The sequence below is a fragment of the Strix uralensis genome, chromosome 13, assembly GCF_047716275.1.
Source record: "Strix uralensis isolate ZFMK-TIS-50842 chromosome 13, bStrUra1, whole genome shotgun sequence".
In the NCBI taxonomy this organism is placed as follows: Eukaryota; Metazoa; Chordata; class Aves; order Strigiformes; family Strigidae; genus Strix; species Strix uralensis.
In genome coordinates, this window is record NC_133984.1 from 24,718,165 (window position 1) to 24,735,585 (window position 17,421).

The 17,421-nt window shown below is 54.6% G+C and overlaps 2 protein-coding genes and 5 non-coding genes across 8 annotated transcripts; all 7 read left to right on the top strand.

Annotated features, from left to right (window-relative positions):
* Positions 1-985: 985 nt before the first annotated feature.
* DKC1 (dyskerin pseudouridine synthase 1) lies at positions 986-17,259 on the top strand. 2 transcript variants are annotated; one of them, XM_074883177.1, is made up of 15 exons: positions 986-2,079; positions 5,223-5,284; positions 5,529-5,615; positions 6,212-6,303; positions 6,826-7,010; positions 7,509-7,573; positions 8,148-8,274; positions 8,658-8,788; positions 9,779-9,922; positions 11,194-11,314; positions 12,718-12,836; positions 13,919-14,022; positions 14,474-14,540; positions 15,270-15,428; positions 15,872-17,259. In XM_074883177.1, the coding sequence occupies exons 4-15, from the start codon at positions 6,233-6,235 to the stop codon at positions 15,938-15,940; spliced, it is 1,362 nt and encodes a 453-aa protein (XP_074739278.1). In that variant the 5' UTR covers positions 986-2,079; positions 5,223-5,284; positions 5,529-5,615; positions 6,212-6,232; the 3' UTR covers positions 15,941-17,259. The 2 variants fall into 2 exon arrangements, with proteins under 2 accessions (XP_074739278.1, XP_074739277.1); XM_074883176.1 differs by lacking the exon at positions 986-2,079 and adding an exon at positions 4,880-4,939.
* Positions 2,073-4,636, top strand: LOC141949497 (uncharacterized). Its single transcript, XM_074883180.1, has 2 exons — positions 2,073-3,633; positions 3,753-4,636. The coding sequence occupies exons 1-2, from the start codon at positions 3,511-3,513 to the stop codon at positions 4,338-4,340; spliced, it is 711 nt and encodes a 236-aa protein (XP_074739281.1). The 5' UTR covers positions 2,073-3,510; the 3' UTR covers positions 4,341-4,636.
* Positions 7,676-7,922, top strand: LOC141949511 (small nucleolar RNA SNORD17). The gene has a single exon (XR_012630792.1). It is a non-coding gene; the product is annotated as a small nucleolar RNA SNORD17 (small nucleolar RNA).
* Positions 8,483-8,558, top strand: LOC141949509 (small nucleolar RNA SNORD83). The gene has a single exon (XR_012630790.1). It is a non-coding gene; the product is annotated as a small nucleolar RNA SNORD83 (small nucleolar RNA).
* On the top strand, positions 8,959-9,093 carry LOC141949516 (small nucleolar RNA SNORA36 family). The gene has a single exon (XR_012630797.1). It is a non-coding gene; the product is annotated as a small nucleolar RNA SNORA36 family (small nucleolar RNA).
* On the top strand, positions 11,569-11,815 carry LOC141949510 (small nucleolar RNA SNORD17). The gene has a single exon (XR_012630791.1). It is a non-coding gene; the product is annotated as a small nucleolar RNA SNORD17 (small nucleolar RNA).
* LOC141949513 (small nucleolar RNA SNORD83) lies at positions 13,114-13,189 on the top strand. The gene has a single exon (XR_012630794.1). It is a non-coding gene; the product is annotated as a small nucleolar RNA SNORD83 (small nucleolar RNA).
* Positions 17,260-17,421: the final 162 nt, after the last annotated feature.

Consider the following 17,421-nt stretch of genomic DNA (forward strand, 5'->3'; position numbering starts at 1 on the left):
ACCGCGTTACAAGGAGCTGGATTTTCGTTTTCCCCTCCTGAAAACGAGAGACGCCGCATCCAGCGCGAGGCCGCGCATTTGGCTCTCGTGGCGGACAGAAAGGCCGCAGCCGTGCAGGTGATTGTCAGGGGACCAGCAGCGGTGGCCTGGCTGCGCTTTCTGTAGAACAGCCGGCGGAGTCGGTCCCTGCGCGCCCTGTATCCTCCCTCTGTGTCGTTTGTTGATTCCGCAGCCCTCCCCCGGGTTGTCTCTGCTGTCACCTTGTGTTGGGCTTCAGCCTGTGGCTTCTAATGTTGTCCCTAATCCTTCACCCTGTGGCTTCTAATGTCCCTAATCCCCCGGCAGTGTGGGTGGGGGGGTGTCTGTGTGGGAAATGTTCCTCGCCCGCTGTCCTGTGTCACACGGGTACAGCCATCACCCCTGGAGCCCCGGGGATTTGGGTATGTGGGAGATGAAATGCCCAGGTGAGGGGAAGATGTGGCTCACTGTGCATTGTTCTTTTCTAATATTTCTTTGGGATGTAATCCCTCCGGGGCCGATGCTACCCTGTTATCGAGAGGGTTGCTCTGTCCAGAGGAGAGAATTAAAAAGAATGCGGAATGAACCCTCCAGCCAGGAGGAACTTGGCGTGCCTGGCCTCAGGGTGTTCCTGATGGGGCTTAGAACAATCAGAGAGGTAGAGAGAATGTAGAATGGGGGCTTAGAAACCTGATAAATGCAGTCAGAGCTTGGGAGGAGGAGATGAGGGTAAGTTGATGCAGGGTTGGGGGGCTTTGGAGAGTGGCAGGGTGAGCCAGGCGCTGGCTGCCATCGCAGCGGGGTGGGTGGGGTGGGTGTGCCAGCCCCGCAGCAGCCAGCGATGGGCTTGTGAGTTCCCCCGGCCCGTCGGAGGGACACAGTCTCTGCTCACACTGGCGTAACCCAGCCCACGTACCTGCAGTGGTCTTTGAGGAAGAACGGGCTTGCTGGGAAAGCTGTGGGGCTGGGAAAGATGGAACTGGAATTTGGGCTCCTGGGGGGAAAACCCATTTTCCTGGGAAAATATTGAATGGCTTTGGCTGGGTGGTTTCATGATAGAACACGCAGAGGGGAGATGACAGCAGTTGTTAACCAGATTGAGAGAACGTGGGCAGCCCCCAGAATACATATGGCAGTAAAAAGGATTGTGAGTTCTTGTCCCACACATTGGAAGTGTTCCGACGCCAAACCCAAGGGGAGGCTGGAGGACGAGCACGGGCACCCTTCCCGTTCCACAGACTGCCAGTGGATGATGCTGCCCTGCCTCCTGCGAGCGGAGTTAAGCACCTGCCGGAATCACAGACCAAGGCTCAGGATGGGGAGAAGCTTTTCCCGCCAGGAAAGCTGCTACTGCGGGAGTGGCCAGGGCACTTTTGTGGGAAATCATTCCCAGATGGGGAGTTCCTGAAGCCATCGAATCTGGTAGGGGTTCTCATTTTTCAGCGGGAATAACAAACAGTATCTACAAACCTCTAGGAATATGGTGGCAACGAGATGTTGCACATGATCCACAGTTGTCAGGACAGGTGGAGAAATGAATAGAACTCTCGAAACCACAATTGCTCAAACTCGTGGTCAGGCAGGTTTGAGATGGCCTGAGTTTTTAAGAATAGTGCTATGGGATATTAGAAATCCCCCTCGCCAACCTCTGGGGTTGTCACCAGCAGGAATAGTGCTTGGCAGGTACTTGGCTGTGCCTGGGCCCTTTGTTCCCACTAGGACCAGCCTCTTAGATGGAGACGCACAAGTGGCCAGGTTTGTAGTGGGGGTACAAAAACATCTACGAGAAAATGGGGCACAGGCCCAGTGGTTTCAACATCCCAGGATTTAGCGGGGCTCTTAGACACCAGGTTTTTTCTGTTTCCTTCTATTTTTTTGTACAGTGGGAGAATTCAGGGGAAAGGCCCCTCCACAGTTTGTGCTGCCAGATGCTACAGTGGTTTACATGCCCTGAAACAGAACAATTAAATACCCGTCTGTCTCTCTGCAGCAAGAAACATTGTGTGTGTGAAAGCTGACCACATGGAGAACATACCCCCAAAACACAAACAAGTAGCCCAGGTAAATAACTAAGTCATGTCTGTGCCGAGAGCGTGGAACAGAGGGACAGCCAGAACTCTTATCTGGGACAAGGGTGTAATTTTAGTCACGCTCTGCTTTCAAGCTCACTTTCACGTTCTGAATAGTTTCAGGCCTGACTCTGGCTGATGGATAAGTATTTTTTTAAAACTTGCATGTTAATGTTGCAGCCTCTAAAGTGCCCCAAAGAATGAAGTTGATCAAGTGACAACGAATTCCTGGCAATCTGTTAAAAGCCGTAAGAATCACAGCTTGGAATTATTAAAATGTCTTGTGTTCCAAGAACTTGGGAAGAGCTTTCACTCGGTGTGCTGAGCTCAGACAGAAAACCCAGATGGCACTGGTGGAAGGGCCGCCCGTTTGGGGTGCACAGAGTTGTGCTAAGACCAGGGCAGTTGTCTTTGCTGTCCTACAGGTGCCGTTTCCCCCCACTCAGTGCTGTGAGGGGTTCATCTGTCACTCCCCCCTGGACCCCTGCATCCTCTTCCACAAAGGCAGACACTGGCGGGAGCTTGTGGTGCGCACCACCAGCTATCATCAATGCATTCCGTGAACTTCCTGAATTGCTTGTGTCCTGCTGTGCTGTCCCTTCAACAGGTATCGGGATGTTTGAAGTCCCCCATGAGGACCAGGGCTTGTGAACGTGAGGCTGTTCCTATCTGTCTATAGAGCCCCTCATCTGCTTGGTCTTCCTGGTCAGATGGTCTGTAGCAGACCCCCGCTATAACATCACCTGTCCCTGCCCTCCCTTTAGTCCTGACCCATAAGCTCTCGCTCGGCTCCTCACCCATCCCCGGGCAGAGCTCCCTGCACTCCAGCTGGGCACTGACATAGAGGGTGACACCCCCTCCTTGTCTCCCCTGCCTGTCCTTCCTCAAGAGCCTGTACCCCTCCATTCCAGCACTCCATGAAGGAGCCATCCCATGACATCTCCGTGATGTCAATAAGATTGTAGCCCCGCAGGCGTGCACGCATCTCTAGCTCCTCTTATTTATTCCCCATGCTACGTGCGTTTGCATAGAGGCATTTAAGTTGGGCCTGCAGTGAAGCTGACTGTCTGGCTGGAATTCCTCTGTGCTGCTCTTCAGGTGCTCTCCTGCTGACCCCTCTCCAGCCTCGGGGCATCTATTGCTGGCACTGGCGTCAAGCTGGCAGGAGTGGGATGGACTGAGGTTCCCCTTGCCTGACTAGTTTAAAGCCCTCTTCACCAGCTTGGCAGGCGTATGGCTGAAGATGCTCTTCCCCTTCTCTGACAGGTGGCCCCCCTCAGCCCCCAGTAGGCCAGGTTTCTCAAAGAGAGTCCCATGGTCTCAGTAGCAAACCCTTGGCTGTGGCACCAGTCCTGTAACCAATAGTTGATTTGCCAGATTCGAGTGACCCTTTCAAACTCCCTCCCTTTGACCGGGAGCATTGATGAAAGAACTACCTGCACTCCAGGGTCCCTTACTGCTGTACCCAGGGCTCTGTAATCTTCTTGATACTCCTCAGACTGCCTCTGGCTGTATCACTGGTGCCCACGTGAAACCACAGCAGCAGGTAACAGTCAATGGGCTGTACAAGGCTCGGCAGTGTCTCGGTGACATCCCTGATACGAACCCGGTAAGCAGCACACCTCTCTAGAGCGTGTGGCAGGTGGGTGCCTCTGTCCCTCTCAGAAGAGCCGCCCACCGCTATCACCCACGGCCCTTTCTTGGTTGTGCCGGTTGTCACCGGGAGCAGGCCGGGCTGCCGTACTCTGCTCCAGCGTCTCTCCTGATGTGACGGGTCTTTCCTCTTCAGTCCGCAGAGTGGTGAAGTGGTTCTGCAAGGGCACCTCAGGCTTCGGGGGAAGTCCCTTCCTCCTGCAGGTCCTTGCTGTTGCAAGCTTCCATCCTTCTGCATTATTGCCCCCCTCCCTCCCGCGTGTGCCGCTGGGGGGGTTTCTGGGTGTGTGGCCGTGGGTCCACTGCAGACTGTGCGTGGAAGCGGCTCTCTGCCCCCTCCTCACCCCCCTGCTGCTGCAGCCTTCCCACCGCCTCCTGCAGCTCAGCACCTGCCGCAGGGGCTCCTCCGCCCGGCCGCAGCTCTCGCAGGCAGCTCTGCCGCCCGGCCCTGCCCCGGAGGAAGGTCTGGGCACGTCCTGCAGCCTGAGGCCGGCGCCGCAGCAGCTCCGGGGGGGTGTACACAGCGCGGCCCCCCCGGCCGGAGCTGCAGCCTTCGCCCCCGGACCGCGCCCGCCCCCCGCGCCAGGCTCGGCAGGATGAGCCCTCGGCCTGTCCCGGTGGCACCGAGCGCTCCGCGCCGCTCGGGCAGTGGGATGTGTGTCCCCCCGCTTCGAGGAGGCGCCCTCCCGCGCGAGCTGCCGCGCCACGCCGCTCCCCGGGGCTGCCGGTGGCGGGAGGGGGCGTGGCCGCCGGTACTCCTGGCCCCGCCCCGCGCTCCCGGGGGAGCTGGCGGGTCCTCGCGCTGCCCGTGGGTTCCCCCGCCTCGGGAAAGCCCCGCGCGCACGCGGCGGAGCGGAGCGGCTCGGCGAGCGGCGGCTGATGAGGGTTCCCGTGTCCCGCCGGTGCGGGGGCCGCAGGAAGGACGGGCGGGTTCACCGGGCTCACGCCGACGGCTGCTGCCCGGCGGCGGCTGAGGAAGGACACTCCGCCGTTAGCCGCCTGCTCCCCCCGCGCTTCCCGCCCGGCCCGGAGCGGCGCCGCGCCCGCCGGTACGACTCGGGCCGCCCGGCAGCGGCGGGGGGCGGGGCCGGAGGGGGCGGGGCCGGCGGTGCTGGCGCGGGGCCTGTCGGGACGGGGCGGCCCTTCCGGTCCCTGCGCGGCGGCAGAACCACGCGGCGCGGCCATGGCGGACGGGGACGGTGCGCAGCTGCGGGGGCCGCCGGCGGGGCGCTTCCCCGAGGCGGGAGGGGGCTTGGGGAGTCCCGGCGGGGAGGCGTCCGCCCGGAGCTTGGCGCTGCCCCGGCGCCGCGTGGGGGGAGGCTCGGCGGCGGGCCCGGCCCGGGGGCGTTTGGGGCTGCGGGTCCCTGTCGGGCCTGCCCCGCTCCCGGAGCGGTGTGGTCGGTAGGGGCTCGGTGGGGTCGGTAGGGGCTCGGTGGGGTCGGTAGGGGCTCGGTGCGGACGCTCAGCCTGTCGCTCCCGCAGGTTCCAGCGTGAAGAAGCGGCGGAAGAAGGAGAAGCGGGCGCTCCCCGATGAGGACGTAGCGGTGAGTGCGGGGCCGGCGGCGGGGGGGGCTGCCCGAGGCCGTGCTCGGGGTGCCCGGGGCCTTCCGCAGCCCGGCCCGTAGCGGCGCCGCGGGAAGGTCGGTGGGGCCCGTGGGCAGTGCCGGGAGTAGCGGTGCCCACACGGGCTTTGTCCCCGCCGCCACCGGAGGGAGCGCGGCCGCGTGGCGGGCGGCGGGGCCGCCGGGCTTCCCTCCTCTGATCTGGGGGAACTTCATCCGCCCTCAGGACATTCAGCACACGGAGGAATTTTTCATCAAGCCCGAGTCCCGGATCGCCCAGCTGGACACGTCCCAGTGGCCCTTGCTGCTGAAGGTACAGGGTTACAGCCCGCCTCGCGCCCAGCCCCGCTCCTCCTCCTCCTCCTCCCCCTCTCCTCCTCCTCCTCCTCCTCCCTCGGGGCAGGCCCGTGGGGGTGCACAGCTCCTTCCCCCTGTAACCCCACTGCTGAGGAACAGCGTGGGGGACACTCAAAGTGGAGACAAACCCTCTGCGTGTAGAAATCCTGTTACAAAGTCTGTCCAGCAGTGTGGTTTGCGTGCCAGCTAAGGTTACTGCCTCGTGTGAAGACCCCACCAGATTTCCTCAGCTATTTATTTCGGTCTGACAGTGGCCTCTGTGGTCTGTGCACTTGCTTGTGCTGAGTTTCTGGGGCACACTGGATTTATCCTGCGTTGTAAAGGTTGGGATTCTGCCGCTTTCCCATCTCGTTCAGTGCAGGACTTAATGTTTCTCTCTCTTTCTGTAAAGCGTTGTGGTTTCATTGTTTGGTCATTTTCATTTTAGAAGAGGCTCTTTCACTTAAATGTGCAAATCAGATGTTGTGTAACTGGGGAGATGTATTGGGGCAAAGCAATGCTGAAACCAAGGTGAGCTCAAGAATACTTGTAACTTTTGCTTGGATTTTGTAGAACTTTGACAAGTTAAATGTGATGACAGCACACTACACACCTCTTTCTTCCGGTGCTAATCCCCTGAAGAGAGAGATTTCTGACTATGTTAGGTGAGTGCAATAAGGGCCAGAGTGATTTATTTTAATTTCACAGTTAATATCTTCAAAATATTTGTCTGTTCTGTTCCCTTTGTACCTTTCTACTTGACTTGGTGCCTTGCTACTAACCAGTAAATGTCAAAGTAGGACCCTGGTCGCTTGCTGTATAGTTTGCTTTGTCCTGGGGTTGTGGCTGATCTGTGGACAGACATACACTTGAGGAATTCTCTGGGGTCTTAGGGAAAGTCGTTTGGCCTGCTAGGCTTTGAGACTGCTTGGAGTTTGTAGCATTTGGTTTGATTTAAGTGCAGAGTAGCGATGAGAAGTCCGAGGAGAAAAGAATTCTTTGACCACGGAATATATCACCTGCTGTGTGCCGCAGCTCCATGTGTGCTCACTGAGAGCAGCTGTGGCACTTATCATTTATTTGCCTGTATAGAAACACATTTCTTTGCAACCGTGACAAATATTGTCAAAGTTTTTCTGCTTTTGCCCTGATGCTTAGCTCCTACTCGCTGTCATCTTGTGCTGTAGGTCTGGCTTTATTAACCTCGACAAACCTTCCAATCCATCCTCCCACGAGGTGGTTGCGTGGATCCGACGCATCCTTCGAGTGGAGAAGACTGGACACAGTGGCACTCTGGATCCCAAGGTGACTGGGTGCCTCATTGTGTGCATTGAGAGGGCAACACGACTGGTCAAATCTCAGCAGAGCGCAGGTATGTTTGTTGTCTGGGACCATTTGCAGTCTAAGTGACCGGGGAGGTGTGGAGTTCTTTTGGAGACAAAATGGAGATTTCCAGTCTTTGAAAGGGCTACCCTTGGTCTTCAGTGTCTTGAGCTTAAGGGTTGCTTGTCCTTCTCACTCCAGGCTGGTGAGGGTGCATCCGTGCTGTCACAAGTTTTCTTTGATTGCTTCTCTAGGGCTTGTGGTATTTTAAGTCAGTGAAAACACTTCTGGTAGACTGGTCTCGTGTCCTAACTGAACTTATGGTCTCAGCCACTACCAGTCCAGTGAAATGAAACTTGATGAAGAAATAAATGTAACTTGGATTTGTTTTGTTGGAAGAATAATCAACTCCATACTAAACTGTGCACAATTCCTAGGAGAGGGGGTTGTGAAAGTTTCAGGGTTCTGTGGCTGTGAAGCAGTGTGGACCTTGAGGTCAACATTAAATGCAAGTGGCCACTCCTGACTGCTCTTGTCGTTCTTTCAGGCAAAGAGTATGTGGGAATTGTTCGGCTGCACAGTGCAATTGAAAGTGAGGCTCAGCTTGCCAGGGTAAGTCTCTGCATGCTCTTAGCCGTGCTGGCACTTCACACGCTGAGTGCAGTGTCAGGGGGAGATGAGAGGGTAGGAGCGGAGTTCAGGTGCGCTCTGTGTGTGAGGTGATGACGCAGTTTATCCATTCTCTGAGTGCAGTGGTGCCGTCCTCCTGCAGCACCCCGATTCCTGTTCTAGGGTCTGGGTGTTGTGCAGCCTCCAGAGACCCTCCAGTCTCCCAGTGTCCTACTGGGGGCTGCTGTGGTGTGTGGCTGGCTGCCTGCAGGGGGGAAGTGGTGCCGGCAGGGTTGGAGCCCCTCTTTGGGGGGCTCTGTCCCCACTGAGATGAGGGATGATGTCTGATCACATACTGCCACCTCATGAAAAATCCCAGCTGTGCTCCCTGGCAGCTGGAGTACCATTTTGACCGCGTCAGTGGTTCAGATCAACTTTATTAAATATGACATCACCAAATGATGATGAACCTTGTGGTGTCTTACTCATGGACATGGTCATAGTTGCTGGAGACCCCAGGGTGCTCCTGCATTAGGGCACAGGTGTGAGCTGTTACTTCTTCTGCTTCTACCTTCAGGCAATAGAAACTCTGACAGGCGCGCTGTTTCAGCGACCACCACTCATTGCTGCTGTCAAACGACAACTGAGAGTCAGAACCATCTATGAGAGCAAGCTGGTGGAGTATGATCCCGAGAGACGATTAGGTAAAACTGGGCATTCCCGCCTTCTTGCAATTAAGCTGACAGCTGATAAAATTGCCTGTGAAATGGGCTGCTTCCTATTCTTGGCAGATGTCTTAAGACCTAAATCCTCATCACCATCAAGCAGTAACTGCTTCATACATTACTTCAGTGTGCTGAGAAGCAAATCCCGTATATTTTTTTTTTGTACTGCTGCATCCTTCATTGAAGAGCCAAGTGATGTTCATTAGATGGCATTAGCACTCAGTGCAAAGATGACCTTCATCTATCACCCCAGGCTGATGGCTCTGCGAAGGGTTGGACGTACAGCTTCTCTCGGAGGGAGCTTCTAGGTGTGGTTCATTTCTAGATATGTATTTACTCTTCTGTCCTGTCTTGCATTTCAGGTATCTTCTGGGTGAGCTGTGAAGCAGGCACATATATCCGAACACTCTGTGTTCACCTCGGTTTGCTGCTCGGTGTGGGGGGCCAGATGCAAGAGCTCCGCAGAGTGCGCTCAGGCATCCTGGGAGAGAAGGTAGAGTGGTAGCTCTAGCTCCCCAGCAAATTTGAAATTGTCAGAATTGCAAGAGTTCCTTGGAACTGCATTCGTTTTACAGTGTTAGGAGAAGGTACAGGTGCCTGGCGGCTGGGAGGAGTTTTGTGAATAGCCCTAGAACACGGAAGCTCTTGCCATAGATGGGCTGTAACCAAAGCGTTGAGTTCAGTTCAGGGTGTTGCCCCTGTTCTGGTAATTAAGCTTTGGGACAGTGAGTGACTGGGAAGTGCACCGTGGTGACTGAAAGCTTGTTTTAGGCCACCTGTGTTTCTCAGCCTACAAACCACGCACGTGCCACGAGTTCAGGCATGGGAGCTGTATGCTTAGTGATCTGGAACCGCTTGGTGTTAGGGTGCAACGCAGGGAACGTGCTTCATCAAAAAGAGCCTGGGAGATGCAGTCTTGTGTGATCTTGAACAGTCTTTTCAGTCTGGTCGTAGCTGGATCCTGCTGCCGGCCCACACTCCAGAATTAATTTCTTTCCTTGCAGAGCAGGAGTATCAGAGTGCAGGTGCTTCCCCACCCATCTGTGCTCTTAGCACAGCTGTAATTGCTGGCAGTCATTTCTAAATTCCAGGTGTTGGGTCCTTACAGCTGCTTCAGGAATTTATTCCATGTCACAGATTGAAGAACTGGTTAATTTAGACTTCTACTCACTAATCTTTGTTTAGAAGTCCCAGGTATTTGGTCGTATTTCAAAGTTGCATGTGGACAGACCTTACACACTAGATGGAAGTGCTGTGTGATATTGGGAAGGTTGAAGTCTGTGGTAGCACAAGTCAGACTGTCCCCAAGCTGTTGATGGAAAGTGTTCTTGCCTCTCAGGTTGCTTTCTTGATGCTTCTGAGATGGACATCTGTTTTTCACTCCCTTTCAGTGTACTATTTACTGTTGGACTTTAGCTGTTTTCTTGTGTGTGTTTTGAGTTGGTGGCTGGTAGGAGAGTTTAGAGGGGTTGTGTCTTTGCAGGACAACATGGTGACTATGCACGATGTCCTGGATGCACAGTGGCAGTATGACAACAACAAGGATGACAGCTACCTGCGAAGAGTTATCCTGCCCTTGGAGAAACTGCTGACTTCACACAAGAGGCTAGTCATGAAGGACAGCGCGGTGAGTTCCTGAGATAGTGCCAGTTGTCAGCCAGAGACTGCAAAATGTCCTCCTAACTTGTACAGATGATATAATAAATGGGGGGGGTCAGGATCCACATGGTGTCCAGCACTGTCCTGGCTGTGAGCTGTGTAGGACCTAGTATGGGCACTGCCTGATCACAGAATCATCTCAGTTGGAAAAGCCCTTGAAGCTCCTCCAGTCCAGCCATGAACCTCACACTGACTGTTCCCAACTCCACCAGATCCCTCAGCGCTGGCTCAACCCGACTCTTCAACCCCTCCAGGGATGGGGACTCCCCCCCTGCCCTGGGCAGCCCATTCCAACGCCCAACAACCCCTTCTGCAAAGAAATACTTCCTAAGAGCCAGTCTGACCCTGCCCTGGCACAGCTTGAGGCCATTCCCTCTTGTCCTGGCGCTGGTTCCTTGGCTCAAGAGACTCATCCCCCCTCTCTGCACCCTCCTTTCAGGGAGTTGTAGAGGGCCATGAGGTCTCCCCTCAGCCTCCTCTTCTCCAGACTAAACCCCCCCAGTTCCCTCAGCCGCTCCCCATCAGACCTGTGCTCCAGACCCTGCACCAGCTCCGTTGCCCTTCTCTGGACACGCTCGAGTCATTCAATGGCCTTTTTGGAGTGAGGGGCCCAAAACTGAACCCACTCATCAAGGTGCGGCCTCACCAGTGCCGAGTACAGGGGTAAGATCCCTTCCCTGTCCCTGCTGGCCACGCTGGTGCTGATACAAGCCAGGATACCATTGGCCTTCTTGGCCACCTGGGCACACTGCTGGCTCATGTTCAGCCGGCTGTCAATCAACACCCCCAGGTCCCTCTCTGACTGGCAGCTCTCCAGCCACCCCTCCCCAAGCCTGTAGCGCTGCTGGGGGTTGTTGTGGCCCAAGTGCAGCACCCAGCATTTGGTCTTAGTGAAACTCCTCCAGTTGGCCTCAGCCCATCGCTCCAGCCTGGTGAGCCTGCTGATGAGCAGCAAGATGCAGGAACCAAGAATTGAGTGTCAGAAAAGCTGCTCTCCTCACTTCAGGAGGATGCTGGTGGTTGTAAGAGCTCTGCCTCACAGATGGTTGCTGTGATACGTGCTTTACTTGCTTTTCCCAAAGCCCACAAGTTTTATATAGTGGACAATAAGAAATAAATACATCAGGATGGGATTGCTGGGACAGTAACGGTAACAGGAAGCTAGAATACTAGAGGCACTTCTTACCTTGTTTTTATTCTCTTAATAGCTCTAAGCCCTCCTGTTCCCTACGTTTTCAGGTTAATGCCATTTGCTATGGAGCCAAGATCATGCTGCCTGGTGTTCTGAGGTATGAAGATGGTATTGAGCTTAATCAGGAGATTGTTGTCATCACCACGAAAGGAGAAGCTATCTGCCTAGGTATGAAACTTCTTGTTCTTGTGCCCAGCTAACTGTAGAAATAACAGGCTGTGCTCCAGTGAGTGCACAACAAATGAGTCCCCATGCGCAGAAGGTTTAAATAGCGCTTCCTGATGGGACTGTGGGTTAGTATGGGCCGAGGCAGCTGGTGTTGGGCAGGATGTTAAGAAACAGCAGTTGCATCAGTCATTGGCAAGGTGTGAAGAATTCCTTGGCCTGGCTTCCGCTGCGTGATGCTCAGGTGCGCTCTGTGTGTGAGGTGATGACGCAGTTTATCCATTCTCTGAGTGCAGTGGTGCCGTCCTCCTGCAGCACCCCGATTCCTGTTCTAGGGTCTGGGTGTTGTGCAGCCTCCAGAGACCCTCCAGTCTCCCAGTGTCCTACTGGGGACTGCTGTGGTGTGTGGCTGGCTGCCTGCAGGGGGGAAGTGGTGCCGGCAGGGTTGGAGCCCCTCTTTGGGGGGCTCTGTCCCCACTGAGATGAGGGATGATGTCTGATCACATACTGCCACCTGGCACATCACACTTCCTGAACAGATCAGTGTAAAGGGACTTGAGCAACTACCAGCTTCTGTGAAGTGACTCAGAAGGGTGCTTTGTTCTAACCAGGGTGTTCAGAGAAGCTGTGTAGGTTGCAGGTGCTGACATACTGTGCAGATGGTCTGTCCTGGCGCTCAGTGCTGCGAGATCTCATGCTCTGCCCAGACCCATGGGACTGAGGGGCCCTGGAGGTGTAACACAGCCAAGCTGTTCCGCCCTGTTCATACTGCCTGCACTCTGGTCTTCTCAGGGACTTGGCAGGCAAATCACAATGTATTGGTAGGATTAGACTCCTCTAGTTTGGCTCTGCAAGGTTTTGGGAGCTGACAAAGGAGCAGCACTGCTCCTTGCTGTGGTGGCGTGGTTGCTTGAGCTACCTGGAAGTGCTCCAGCAGCTGCTCACAGCTCTTTCCCATCCAGTGGTGGTGGTGGTGCTGCTCTGGGAAATGGTTGGTCTTACTGTGTTCACTGATCCAGAACCAGTCTTCTGGTGCAAGCTGGAGAGGCCTGTGCTTATAGTGTGGTTAATCCATGGCTGAACCACTGGCTGCCTTTGAGCAGGGCAGCTCTCGGAAGCGTTAGTCCGGAACTTGCCTCCAGTGAGGTTTTGGGGTGAAGTGGCACTGGTAGGGGGTATTGGCCCTCTGTGATGACAGATAAATGGGTTGACATAGTGCTGAGGGATCTGGTGGAGTTGAGAATGGTCAGTGTGAGGTTAATAGTTGGACTAGATGATCTTCAAGGTCTTTTCCAAACTAGATGGTTTCCATGATTCTGTGAGGAAGAAGCTGAACGCAGCAGGTTCCTGCATCGCTGTCACAATTCTGCTGTTAAAGAGTTAATGAACTCTGCTTGCTTCTGCAGCCATTGCCTTGATGACCACAGCAGTCATTTCTACCTGTGACCATGGCATTGTGGCAAAGATCAAGAGGGTGATCATGGAGAGAGACACGTATCCCCGCAAATGGGGTCTCGGTCCCAAGGTGAGTGGTGTGGGGGTGCAGTCAGTCCCCGGGCAGCAGTGGTCACCCAGCTGTCGGGATGTGGGACTCTGGGCCCCTCAGGCAGAGCTGTGCCCATGTCTTCTCCAGAGCCTTCTGCTGTGCTCTTGTGGAGTCGCGATGGTGCTTCCCAGTGCCAGTGGGAATGAAGCTTTCAGTCCCAGTGAAGCTTGGGCAGCTCTGCCCGAGGCCCAGCTGCGGGGGCTGCTCAGGCGTGGGCTCCTCGGTCTGAACAGCACCAGCCCTTGTCTGGTAAAGAGCCAAATGATGAGAAGTGGATGGCATTAGCACTCTGTGCAAAGATGACCTTCATCTATCACCCCATCCTGATGGCTCTGGAGGGGCTGGGCAAGGAGCTGCTTTTCCTTCTGGTGAAACTGCAACAGTGCCAAAATGCAAACTGTCTTGTGAGACACTAAATTGTGCCTGAAGGACAGGAGCAGTGGGAACACCCATTGTTGGGTTCCTCTCCCATCTCAAGCAGGTGATAGTCATGGAAATCAGCAGGTCAGCAGTGCTAGCTTAACTGCAGGCAGGCGGGTGTTTCACTGTGGCGAGTGATGCAGCTCGGAGTTTAAACTCTGTGTCAGGTTGCTGTGGCTTATTCCATTCCTGGCTCAGGTGAACTGTAGGAAGCTGTGGGGATGCATGCACATCTATCTTGCAGCAGATGTGAGGTAATGCGGGCCAGTTCAGGCATCTTGGGAGTCTAGCAAAGCCTTGCATTTGCAGCTGGAGTGGTTCAGCTGAAATGTGGCAGGTCGTTAAGGTCAAAAATCTTGAGCTTCATGATGTAGAGAGTCATTGTGCTGCTGTTCCTTCCCCCCACAAATTAGCCCTTATTTACTGATGAAGGTGCCTCTTGTCTGAGATTTGTAGGCTGCTTGTGCAGGGGATATTTTGTGTGATTTGTTAGAAGGTCCTTGGAGAAGTGTTAAATCAGTAATGGTGTAGTTGTTGGCTTGACTTGTTCCTGGATTACCCTCCTCTTAGAGTGGCTGAAGCTCTGGGGAGGATTTCTCCTCCCTGGAGCTGCAGTCTGACTTGTTGCATGTTGCTCTCAGGCCAGTCAAAAGAAGATGATGATCCAGAAGGGTCTGCTGGACAAGCATGGAAAGCCCAATGAGAGCACACCGGATTCCTGGAAGAAGGAGTATGTGGATTACAGGTGAGTACAGGGGGTGTGGCACCTGCATGGTGGGCAGAGGGGAGCCCTGTGCAGCAAGGACTGGGCTGAGTGCTGCCGTTTGTGCTTGGAGCGTGTTAGGCCTGGCCCAAGGCTGTCTGGACCTGTGGGGTGTGGTGACGTTTCTTGCAGTCTGAGGGAATGTGTTGCTCATGGGCAGTGCTGGAGGGAAAGGACCTGAGCAGACAGTTATCCCTTTCTAGCCTGTTGTGGTTTTAGAGGGAGTCAGTCTGCTAAATTAAACGGGGGAGGCCTTGCTGTTGCCCAGTCCAGCTGGCCCTGGTGCAGGCTGCAGGTCTTCCCCACACGAGCCTCCCCGGCCGGCGCCTGGCGTGGGTTACGGAGCCCTTGCGAGGAGAACGGGGCTTTGCACTTGGTCAGAGCAGCGCGAGGCAGCAGCTGTCCTGCTCAGCCTGGGGATCTTCTCTTTCAGGGATGCTTCCAAGAAAGAGGCAGCCGCCGTTCCACGAGCTGTTCCAGAGCTGGAGAGGGCTCCCAAAGTGAGTATCGTTAGTGTTCTCTGGTTGTGAGGTTGTTTGGGCCCTGATGAAGAGCGAGTACATGCCTGTTCCTTTAGGCAGTTGGTATCAAGTCCTGTGTCGTGTGCTGCTCTGGCTGGTGGTTTTATGGGGGAAGGTGTTTCATATTCTGGGAGCCTGGTGCCCTGATGCATGTTGTGGTCGCGTGGCCCATGAGCTGGGGTGACCTGTTCAGGGCCTTACCCCCAGGTGTTTGTCTGTGGGATGTTGTAACTTTGGGGGTGAGCCCTGTAGCACAGTATGAGAATGAGGAGCTCTGACTTGCAGACTACAAGCTGCAGCATCCAAGGAAATATGTTGTATGGAGCCACAACGGAGGTTTGTCGTGCCAGAAAAGCTTTCTGGAGACTACAGACAGTTGCAGAAATGTCCAAGAGTTACATCTGAAGTTCCCTAATCCAGGGCTTGTGCATGCACTTGGAAAGGTGCAGCAGTGTTTCAAACTCTGGAGCATTTGAGGGTGCAGGAAACACTGAGAAATACGTGGTGCAGTTCTGGCAGAAGCAAACCTTAGACAGTGTATGCTGGAGGGGCCACTGGCAGTCTGTAGCTCACCCTCCTGCTCAGAGCATTGTTAACTGCAATGTTTGATTGAATTCAGGCAAAATAGTTACAATGGGCTTGCAGACAGTTTTCTCATCACTTGAGCTCCTTTGGAAGATGGTGTCTGACAACGTGTTCCCCCAACAGAGGAAGCGAGAGTCGGAGAGTGAAAGTGAGGAGGCTATGACCCCACCATCCCCTGCCACCCCACCGCCAGAGGAACTCAGCAAAAAGGAAAAGAAAAAGAAGAAGAAAGAGAAGAAGGCCAAGGAGGCAGCTGAGAGTGGGGGAGAGCAAATAGAACTGGTATGTAACTGGGTGCTGCCTCTCCCTAATGCCTCCAGGATAAACGTGTCAGCATCCTGCTGGGCATGTCCCCAAAGTGCCAAGCTCCCCCCTGCAGAGAAAGGTGTCTGTGTAGGTCCATTTGTAAACTGAACTGGCTGGGGGTGTTGGAAGATCAGGCAGGTGAGGCTTGCGGGGCTGGATCTGCAGTGGGACAGGGATGGGGTGAGCAGGCAGCTGTGCCCTGGGACGGTTGGTGGGTGCAGGTCCCTGCCAGGCCACCGCTGTGCTCCGGGGTGGGAGGATGGTGCTGGCATTCAGTCAGTGTGCTTGAGTGCTTGTGTGGTGGTGAGGGAGGATCCCAGCCCTGGGGAACCTGCGCTGTGGCTGGAGTGGGGCTCTTCCTCCCGAGCAGCAGGGGATTCCTTTTTGTTCCCTTCCTGACCTCTCCGACCTCTTCACAGGCCACTGAGACCAGTACCAAGAAGAAGAAGAAGAAGAAACAAAAGGAGGTAGAACAGAGCTCAGAGTAAGCAACTGGATCTGTCCAAAGCAGGCGACCTCGACCTCGTGGTGGGGATGGAGGAGTCTGAGGCCGTGAGAAAGAGAGGACTGGCTGTGTCACAGAGGAGCCAGCAAGTTCCAAGTTCCTTTTCTACTGTGTATATGAGTGAGCAGGTGTGTTTGCCCAGGATCCTCCCTGCTCGGGTACCCCTCCTCATCCTGTTTTAAGGGTTGTCAGAGGAGCAGGGTGCCTCACTGCCGCTGCGCTGGATTGCTCTCTGAAGCTGAACACCGTGATGCCAATAGAAGTAGTATCTTCAGGGAAGCTGTAGCTCCTGGCTCTTACTTGGTGTCTGTTTTCACCTTGAGAGGGAGGAATAATGTTTCTCCCCCCTCCTGTCCTGCCTCTTTCTTCCTTTTCTTCCAAGGTTGGAGCTGTTACCTGACAGTCACAGAACATGTTGGTGTCTGGAGGACTGGCTTTGTCATGGCCCATCTGAATGGGTTTGGGTGGGGACAGTCACATTGGTTATTTGAAGGGCTCTGGTTCGTTTTAACCTGGCCATGTGCTTGACTTGACTCTCAGCTAGATGAGATCAAATAGTCCACCCAGATATTTTTCAGTACATTTTTTAACTTTATCATAAAAGGATTAGAACATTAAATTCCTGGTTTTTGCTTTATAGTGTGGGGACCTGCTTGTGTCAGCTGATTCCCCAGCCCCAGTGCCCCAGTGACCTTGTCAGTGTGTCCTTCTTGATGGCTCTTTGCTTTTCTTTACCCAGTTACTGGAATGGGACTGCGGTGCTTTCAGTTGCCTTCCCTGGTTTTGGTATCCAATATGCTCTGAAGGCTAGGAGTGGGGGTGCTGCTGGGGGGCAGAAGCAAAGTGACCAGAAGGTGGCTGACCATATGCTTTTCTAAAGAGCTGTTGGGACCAAAGTCCTTGTGAGGAAAACCTTGGCCAGAGGCAGCTCTGCATGGGGCACTGGGTGTGGGGCTTGAGTGATTTCAGAAAGACTTGTCCTAATTTCCTTATCTGGGGTGGCTTGCTGGGAGTGGGAGGTCTCTCCTTTGTCACAGGGGTGGTGCTGAGCCAGGATTTCAGCCCCTTCTAACAGGGAGGGAAGGATCCAGGCTGCTTTGTTCTGAGCTTCATCCCTGCAGAGATTCTGTAACGTTTGTCTTAGCCTCGTGCATTGCTTTTGTCTTAACTTTTTGTCCCCTCCAATGCTAGAGATACACGCAGGCAGTGGGGCCAGCAGCTGGTGGCCGTCAACCTGAGCAGAAAAAAGAGTCCATTTTTATTTACGCTTTTTTACATAAAAATAAAAGCCCTATTTTTGAATGGGTGATTTTCTTGCTCATCTGGCTCCTCCTATAAGAGGTCAGTGTTCTGTTCATCGGGAGGGGAGGCAGCTTTACACACGTGCATGCTGCAGCTGGGCAGGTAAAGGGCAGCCCCTTCTGCCCAGCGCTCCTGAAGAACCTGCTGGTGCACAGAAGTGGT

Bases quoted from the DNA above. Each gene is read 5' to 3' on its own strand.
- LOC141949497 (XM_074883180.1), top strand. From the start codon at position 3,511: ATGAAAGAACTACCTGCACTCCAGGGTCCCTTACTGCTGTACCCAGGG. The intron at 3,634-3,752 runs GTAACAGTCAAT...TGTCCCTCTCAG, and splicing joins ACGTGAAACCACAGCAGCAG to AAGAGCCGCCCACCGCTATC.
- DKC1 (XM_074883176.1), top strand. The intron at 12,837-13,918 runs GTGAGTGGTGTG...TGTTGCTCTCAG, and splicing joins AATGGGGTCTCGGTCCCAAG to GCCAGTCAAAAGAAGATGAT. The intron at 15,429-15,871 runs GTATGTAACTGG...ACCTCTTCACAG, and splicing joins GGGGAGAGCAAATAGAACTG to GCCACTGAGACCAGTACCAA.